Raw genomic sequence first — 9,202 nt, forward strand, 5'->3', positions numbered from 1 at the left:
GCCCTGCCTCGCAGCTGTCTCCGGGACTCCCCGTCCCTTCCCCTCCCCCCACCTGTCTCCGCACCTGCATGACACCCTGTCCCTTCTCCGCCCCTGCATACTGGCGGTGCTTGCACCCCTGGCGCACCGCCTGCCTTCCTCTTCCCTCCGCCATCTCCTAGATGTCTTTGTACCTCTGGGACACCCCGTCCCTCTTTCTCCCTTGCAGCTCTGCACCTACAGGACACCCTGTCCCCCCCCCCCCCTATTTCCTGTCCCTTTGCTTCTGGGGTACCCCTTCCCTCCCCCCCCCCCCCATATTGGCTGTCTCTGTGCATCTGGGTTACCTCATCCCTTCCCCCTCAGCTGTCTCTGCATCTCTGGGACACCCCCTGCATTCCCCCTGCCTCCCAGGCATACAGTTGGGACACCCTGTCCCTTCCACCCCCCCTCAACTGTGTCTGGCCCCAGGGATACCCTATCCTTTCACCCTCTCCCAGGCTATCTCTGCACCCCTGGGATGCCCTGTCCCTTTGCCCCTTTGACTGTCTCTGCCCTTCTTGGTCTCTTTCCCCCTGCCCCATATCAGCTGTCTCTGCATCTCCACGACACCCCATCCCTCCCCCACCCCGGCTGTCTCTGCACCTCTGCCACCTCTCACCAGAGCCTCTTGGGTGTCCATCTGCTCCGTGCCCTCACTCCTGAGACTGGCATCTCTAGGCATGTTGGACCATTGCCACCGCCACCAGGCACTGGGCTTGGTGATGCTCCCCTTTTCAGACCGTCTGCATCCTCATCCATGTTGGCCAAAAAGGCCCCCGGTGGCCTAAGGAAGCTTCCTTTGTGACCCCAAGCCTTTCCCCACACAGCCTCCATGGGAGCCCCCTGACAGATGCTGGCTTAGCCCTCCTTAACCCAGCGCTCTCCATCCATCCCTCGCTGGTGGCTCTGGACTTGGGAGACTGCATGCTGGGCGACGAGGGCATCAACCTCATCTGTGGGCTCCTGCCCCCTGACGGGGCCAAGTCAGGTAAGAAGAAGGGGCTGCGGGGCATGCCGTGTCCAGTGTAACTCATGGGTAATGCAAGTCATGCTGCTCAGAGCCAGGCTGTTGTTCCTTCCCTCTCACACTCTCGGGGAGCAGGTTATAATGTTTCTCTCTCTAGTGAGTTTCCTCTGTCCCCCAGGCATAATCAGGGTGAAACAGCCCCTTGGTAGAGAAGCTGCTCCCACCGGGTGAGGGTCCTGTATTCCCCTGTGTCGTTCTGTGGAGCCTGGAGTTTGTCCAGTAGACCACAGATTGTGGCATGGTGGATGGGGAGGCCGGTTGGTTTTGCCTCATGATGGGATAGTTTGTTTGGGGAGACAGGGCTTGCAGTTAAGATTTGTCTTGCACTCATGCCATCTAGGCTGCGATCAGTGCATTGACAATGAATGCCAGTGCATCCACACTGCTTCCCCTGGCCCTTGCCCCAGAACTGGGAGGCACAGCATATGGTCTCTGTGAGAAATGATCAGTGAAGGATCTCGCATGGGGGTTTTACTGTCTCCTGGCCTGGCTGAATAAGCTCCAAGGCCCCAATCCTTGCGAGTGATGTCTGAGGCCAGTGGGCTTTTTAACCAGGATATGGCTCTCACTGAGTTGGCAGAGAGTGCCCTCTAGTGAACCGTGGTCTCTGCTGTCTCACCCTGGCACCTGGAATGGCTGCTGATCATCTGTATGCTTACGATATGCACGACTGCCACCACCACACCTTGCTCCACAACTTGTCCTCTTCTGAACACAGGCATCAGTGCTTACCTTCCCCTCTCCCCTCTCTCTCACCTGCAGCCCCCCCAACCCCGGGCCTCAGGACCTGCTTTCTCCGTTATCACTTATCCGTATTGTCCATTGCCTCCACTTAGTGAGACCTACTCCTGTTTTGATTCTGTCATATTTGCTGTTTGGGATAAGCAGGTGCCAGGTTGAAGGCAGCATGTGGTCAGGCAGCCATGTTTGTTGTGGGCAAGTTAAGGGACTGGGCTGCACATGGTGTTTAAGCAGATAAATGGATGTAGTTATTATGCAAATCACATCCCTTAGCCATTCAAAATGGAATGAATTGCATAATTTGAAACCCTGCCATTTCCCTGCTCTCTGATAGGCTGGTCTGGTTTCTCTCCAGGAGGTTTGGTTGAGCTGCCTGGCCCCTTAAGGTGTTATCTGGCTTCTCTCTTTTCTTCAGGCCTTAAGGAGTTAACACTGAGTGCAAACCCGGGTGTCACAGCCAAAGGCTGGGGTCGCCTGGCCATTGCAGTGGCTCACAGCTCCCAGTTGCGAGTGTTGAACCTGGACTACAACCCTTTGGGTGAGCTGGGGAGGGTAGGCATGTGGAAGAACTACTAGAGGATGGGGCTGGGGTGGGTTCGCTGCTGCTGAATGTGCCCATCTCACAGCTTCAGACCTAGCACTGGCAGGGCAGGGCAGTGAGGGGAGGAATCCACTCCCTATGGCCCTTTAGTCCTCTGTGCTGGGAGTAGTGGGTCCCACTTATGGTGATCTTGTGTGATGAGGACACATCCTTCTAAGAAATACACTGAGGCCCACTAACTATGTTTCACAGGGACTTGTCAGCTGCGGGAACCGTCCTGGGCTCTGTCCCTGCCCCTGGCCATGTGGGTTTTTTTGTGTTCTCCCCCAGCTCCAGTGTTGCCTGCCCCCGGCTCCCCCCATTCCCAGTCCCTTAAGGCCTCAGTCATTGGCCTGGCAAGGGAAGGTGCCCACACCCAGCTTTCCTTCCCCAGAGAATAGCAAGGAGAAGAGATTGGCAGTGGTTGCTATAGAAACTGAGTCTTCTTCAGCATAGGCTGCAGGGTAGGCAGCTGGCAAAGCAAAGTCCAGGCCAGGCAAGACCAAATTTGGGATAGCAGAACCTGGGCTGCAGCCTTAGATGCACCATGGAGCCCAAAAGTCCCTGACCTGGGAATTTTGTCTTGAATTCGGAGAAAAAAATCAGTTCCATATCATCCAATCTTCTGCTCACAGTGCCCCTGTGGCATCAGGCAGCATCCTGCCACATCTGTGGATAGGCAGAGCTAAGTAGCCCAGCGTTTCTCTATCCATGGGTTGCAACCCAAAAGTGGGTCGCAGGAATATATGAAAGGGTCATGAATAAACTTTTAAAAGGGATCAACAAATTTAAAAAATGGATTCTCCTTTAAAGGATGAAAATGTAGGAAACCGTGGCTTTTCTCTTGCAGGCTGACACAACTCCAGCCTGCAAGGGGTTGCTTGGGGTCCCCCGGCCCCACAGACCCACCCAGTGCTCCACACAATGGGGATCTGGAGGCCAGGAGGAGTGGGTCAGGAGTGAGGGGCACTGGGTCAGGACTGGCCATCGAGTTTACAGATGGGTCCTGGTACAAGAAAGGTTAAGAACCACTGAACTAGCCTACCAACATCACCACATAAAGGCAGCTCTGCTTACTGGAAATGGAAGTGGTGCAAACTCCTTCTGCAGAGCTGCCTTTGTATGACAGTGTTGGTAGGTTAGCTCTGCCTCTCCACAGATGTGGCAGGAAGCTGCCTGGTGCTGCATGGGCACTGTGAAAAGATTGGATGATATGGAACTGATTTTTTCCAAATTCAGGACAAGTCCCAGGGTAGGAATGTCTGGGAGACTCTGGCTCACAGTCTCAAACTTTAGAAGTGTTCTGGAAAATTCAGGACAATTAGTCACTTCAGGGGCTGCTTCTTGTGACCCAGGAAAGCAAGTCACGCAGGGTTTTTTTGCCCTATACTGCCCAGGATGCCAGGCCAGGCCTACTTTTTCTGGTCTGTCCTATCAAGCTGGGTGCTGTCTATTTTTGTGGTGAGACCCTCTGGCACAGGAGTTGATAAAGCCCCTTCTTCTAACAAAAGTCAGGGAAAATCCCATCACTGGTACAGGCACCAGCAATTTGCTATGGCCAGCCCTGCTGCATCTCTGGGGATTTTTCAGGAAAATGCTTTGGTATTCATCCTCTCTACTTCCAACCCTGCTGGAAAAGAAGCAAGCCCATGCTAAGGGCTGGGAACAAGGATTCCTGAGTTTTATGTCTAGCTCTGGGAAGAAACGGTTTAATGGTAAGAGCAGAACCCTAGGAGCCAGGAGTCCTGGGTTCTTGTTCTGACTGGTACATGCTTCCTTCTCATTTGTAAGCCAGCTACATTCCCATAGGGGAAACTCAAGCACAGAGGTAGGAGGCTCTCAGACCCTTGGTGAGGTGGCTGGAAGGCGCTATGGATGAGGCAAGTTTTCTTGCAAGGGAAACTATTCCACTGTGTTCCTTGTCTGTCTCTCTTGGATGTGCCCAGCCGTTCCCACAGTCAGCAGTCAGTCCCCACCTTTGTCTCTCTTTGCAACTAGCAGCCTTTCATTTCTTCCTCCCAGGGGTCCTTGGCACCTGGAGCTTGGCTGGCAGTGTTGGTAGGGGGGGTTCCCAGAAGGCATTCCCAGGGTATCTCTAGCCCAAGGGCATGTGTGATCTGAATTGCGTGAAGCCAGGCACTGCTGAGTTCCCTGACTTCCTTCTCTTCCAGGTGACCAGGTAGCAGGGATGTTGGCTGTCGCTGTGGCCTCCAGTCGTACCCTGGAGGTCCTGGACTTGGAAGGAACAGGGCTTACCAATCAGTCAGCACAGGTAAGGAGTGCCTGGTACTGATCTAGCATCACTGCCACCTCAGGAGCATGGGCCTCAGCCATCTGTAGAATCCCCAGCCCCTGCCTCAGCCTCCTCCCCCATCCCAGGGATCTCTGCACCCCCTGCCCATCCCCTTCTTATAGCAGCCTCTTCCGCTATGTGTGCTGATGTCCGCCTGTTCCTTCTGTTGACCCAAGGCTCTCAGACACTGGAGGTCCTGGGCTGGCCTCAGCCCAAGGTTCTTGTTCCTGATTCCCCTGCTCTGGCCTCAAGCAAATTGGAATAAGCAAGTCATTCTGGTTTCTCTGGTTCTCAGAAAAAAGTGAGGGGAGGAGGGGAAGATGCAGGAACTAGCTTTATAACTAGGGCAGCGGTTCAGTGTTTAGGTGTGTGTGTGTGTAGGGGTGGGAGTAGAGCTTGAGGTTAGGGTTTTGTAGCTTATGGCCTGGGTGAAATCCCCTGCAGTCTCTTCCCTGAGAACCTTGGCTCATGGCAGTGAAATTTGCCATTCTGGATCTCCTCTGACTTTGTTTACATGGGTCATGCCTGGAGGCGGCAGGGGAGCTAGCAGGTGTGCAGGAGTAACTCTTTCTTTGGGTATAGCCCTTGTGCAGAGAGCTCAGAGCCAGTGAAGGGTGGAACTAAAATGTGCTGGCAGGGGTATGTAGATGGTAGCTCTAACTTCCTCCCTCACCAGTCTGTCTGTGCTGCTTGTCCACCTGCTTCTGATTTTTGTTCTGGTCAGACCCTGCTGGACATGGTGGAGAATTACCCAACAGCCCTGCGCACACTCATTCTGGCAGAGAACAACATCAGCCCCGAACTGCAGCAACAGATCTCTGACCTGCTCTCCGAGGGTGAGGAAGAGGAGGAGAATGAAGCTCGGGAAGTTACAGCCAGAGAAAAGAACCCCTGGATTTGCCAGAACAGTAAGATTTCTGGGGGCCTGGGGAGGTTGGAGGGGAGGCTGGACAGGATGGGGCAAGACAGGAGGGAATCAGGTCTCTATGATGTTCTCTGGGCAAATGAACATCTTGCTGTGGGGCTGGTACAGGGAAGGAGGCCCAGCTCTCTGTGGGCTGGAATTCAAACAACCTCAAGGTGGGATCTGCAAGTTAAGCAGCCATGATAAGCCATTGCTCAGCTTGGGATCCTCTAAGAACAACCCAGATGCTTCCAGATGTGGAGGTGAGCCATAGTTGGCTCTTCCTTGCACCAGTGTACCAGGACAATGCTATTGGTGTGGAGACGGGGCAACATGGGCATGAACCTCTTTCAGTAAAGACTTTAAACTGGCACAGGCATTAAAGATCTTGTGGGCTTTTCATAAGTACTGGGGTGTTCCCTCTGGTGTCGTGGCCAGTGTTGAAGTTCACCATTCCATTCTGCTTCACTCAGTTCACCTACAGGTTACATGTGTCTTCATTGCTTCCTGACTTAAGCCTCATGATGATTCACAGGTGCCATGTTGTGTTGGTGGAGTGCTTGTAGGTGAAGCACAGGGATGTCACTGAGCTGCCTGTGAGCATTATATTGATGTTTGATAGGACTCCACCAGGGCTAACAGGGAGAAAGGCCAACAGAGGATCGATCTTAATCCTGCTGGTTTTTGGTTTAAACCAGTCTCCCAAACTGTCCGGTCCAATAGGAACAAGTCCAGCTGTTGACAATGCACCAAACAAGTCTAGGCTGCGATGACAAAGCAGCACAAAGACTTGAGAGCGGCACCTAGATCTGGCCAAATTTTTATCAACGACTTCCTTCCCTTCCATTCCTCCCCAGTTCTAATGTGTAAACAGCACACAAGTTAACTGGTTACAGCATGTCAAAAAATCTGCACCCTGTTGCATCCCAGCCACCAGTGATGCAACCTCCTGCTGATACCTGAGTCCTGCTCAAACCAGCTAATTTGTAGACCCCACCCTCCAAATTCCACTGCCCAAAGCTGGACCCCAGTGCTTCCTAGTTCAGCTGCTCTGCAAAAATCTGTCTCCACCACCTGAGGAGAACAGTATTTTCTGGCTGGGGGACAGCCAGATCTTCCAGTAACTCATCCCTAAAGGGGCTCTGTCACTTGGATGAGTCTGAGGAGCAGTCTTGGTGCCAGTGACAGGCTGTTGCTTGGTGTGGTCACATACTGGCCAGTGCTACCAAGAGCAGCCAGGAAGGGGTGATGCAACAGCCTATTAGCAGCTTTCTGACATCACCTCCCTCTTTAAAACTCAACAAGGAGTATAGTTATCCACCCTCCAGCACAAAAATAGAGAGCTTCTAGGGATCAGCTTAGACAGAGAGGTACATAATTGCAATTAAATGGCCACTTGTAGCCTGACAGCACTGTTATTGTCAGGCCTGTATCTCCTCTGCACCCCTGCAACTCCAGCCCCAGCACAGTAGGGTGGAATCTAGCAGGAAAGGCTTCAACCCACACAGCCTCAGTGTGGGCAGAGGCTGAAAGCAGTGGGCTTGCCCAGGTATCCCTGCAGGTTTAATTTCATAAACAGAACACATCTCACTTGTGACAGTGAGTACTAGGGGAAGAACCCAGCTTGGTGTCAGATCCTTGGAAGAGGTTTTGGGCTGGCTATTCCCTCATAACTTGAACCCACTGAATTGTTCAGAGACAGTAATTCTGGATCTCCACTGTGATGCTGGTACAGGCATGTTAAGTGCTCTACTCTGTTGTGTTAGACAGATAGCAGGGGCCTAGTCAGCTCCCCACCTCAAAATCCTCTCATCAGTTTCTGGCTCCTTCCATATCAGATTCAGGCATCATTTTTCCTTCCTCAACTCTGCACCTGGCAAGAGGACCCAAACTCTTCTTCAGCCCAAACATCTCACAGTCTTACTTCCATCTGCTCTGCAGATTCCAGCTCCCAGATGGTCTTGATGACATCAGGTCTTGGCGACAGTCTATTAGCAGAGACGGAGATGTGACCTGTGCTGAGCAAAGCAGCCTCCCTATACGTGTGTGGGTTGTGTGCAATGCGTGTGTGTGTGTGTGTGTGTGTGTGTGTGTGTGCGCGCGCTTGTGTGCGCCACATGCGCCCTGCATGCACAAGCCCACATGCATCCACCAGGCCTGTCTGCCCCAGCTGCACATCCGCACAATCCTCAGCCCAGCAACGCCACCTTTGGACTCGAAAATTTTGGGTCCTGGTGTAAGTGAACCTCGCCACGAGTCTCTTGTCACGTGCCCCATCAGCTGCTTGTGATTGTCCACTTGCTGCATGTTTCGATCTTGTTTCCCCTCCTGACTGTACATTCCTGGCCCACATGCTAGAGGTTGTATTTATTCAGATGTGTATATCAGATGGTCTTTCTATTGCTTGTACTAGTGTCTTGATGAGAGTTTTATAAAAGTCACAGACATGGCACAGCTTTCTGCTGCAAGGGAGTCTGTCATTCCTACTCCAACTCAGAGGGAAGAGCTCTGAACAGACTGAAAGAAGGAAGGGTGAGACCCTGAAATGTAGCCAGGTTTTCCAAAGCATAACAGTACCATGGGGCTCCTGGGCTACCTGCAGCCACATGACCAGCCCTCCACTGACTATCTCCAGCTGATGAAAACTGCAGGCCAGAGTGGTGGCAAAGGGTCCAGGATGCATCTGTGGAAGGACAGGAGGCCCCAAGCCTCCAGCATTTCGTGTCTGGAATGTACTTTTATTTAGAGAAAAAGGTAAGACAGGAGCAAATGTCAGGCCTGGGCTGCTGCTGTGCTCCCATATGTTCACAAAGCCAGCTGAGGGGGTATGTCAGAGCAGATACCCCATGGCCATCTACAGTTCCATCTCCATTCCTGTAGCCCAGAACCAAAGTTCATGGTTCTTTCCTTGATGTAAAGAACATCACAGCCAGTGCACTTATGGATTAGGTACTAGTGTATGCTCAAGGGCCTTCGTGCATCAAAGGCCTCTCTGCTGCTGTATGAGCAGAGCCTGCCCCCCTCCCCACTCCTACTGCCTACAGCACATCTCCAACGGGGAACAAGCTGTGTGCCAGAACCCTGGAAAGTGCCATCTTCCTGGTAGGAATCCAAGTACCAAAACCTTAGCTTGATGGAACTGGACTTAACCCTTTCAAGCTGGAGTCCTGCCTCTAGCCCATGGAGGGAGGAGGCCTGACCTTTGTGAGACAGCTGTAGAGTTGGCCATAGAGATGGGGAGGGCTGCAGGCAGTTAAGGACATCTCAGTAAGGGGCACGCTGCCCTTGCCTTAGGGCTGCTGCTGAGTGTGAGAAGAGGATTCAGTAGGGGATTCTCTGGTCCAGCTCTACCAGTTCCCCTGTGTGGGGCTGAAGGACATTTTGCTGTTGAAGCTGCCATGCATCAGCTGAAACTGCCAAGGGGCAGGACCTCTGTGACAGCTGGTTTATGCCATTGTAGGAGTCCATTCTGCCTGCCTTAGACTTTACTTGGGAGCCTCATAGTTTCATAGTTGGTAGGGTCAGAAGGGACCTAAGCAGATCATCAAGTGCAACCCCCTGCCACGGGCAGCAAAGGATGCTGGGGTCAAACGACCCCTGCTAGGTGGTTGTTTAGCCTCCTTTTGAAGGCCTCCA

General features: G+C 52.8%; 1 protein-coding gene across 1 annotated transcript in view; it reads left to right on the forward strand.

Moving 5' to 3' along the window:
• Positions 1-8,022, forward strand: part of LRRC73 (leucine rich repeat containing 73) — a gene marked incomplete at its 5' end in the record, with an annotated part of 8,405 nt that extends 383 nt beyond the window's left edge. The window contains 5 exons of the mRNA XM_019526707.1: positions 849-1,009; positions 2,205-2,327; positions 4,541-4,641; positions 5,387-5,570; positions 7,508-8,022. Of these exons, the coding sequence (XP_019382252.1) occupies positions 849-1,009; positions 2,205-2,327; positions 4,541-4,641; positions 5,387-5,570; positions 7,508-7,578 (640 nt within the window). The remainder of the gene's footprint in view (positions 1-848; positions 1,010-2,204; positions 2,328-4,540; positions 4,642-5,386; positions 5,571-7,507) is intronic.
• Between the last annotated feature and the right edge of the window lie 1,180 nt (positions 8,023-9,202).

The sequence above is a fragment of the Gavialis gangeticus genome, unplaced genomic scaffold (genome assembly GCF_001723915.1).
Source record: "Gavialis gangeticus isolate Ggan-Ray unplaced genomic scaffold, GavGan_comp1, whole genome shotgun sequence".
Lineage (NCBI taxonomy): Eukaryota > Metazoa > Chordata > Crocodylia > Gavialidae > Gavialis > Gavialis gangeticus.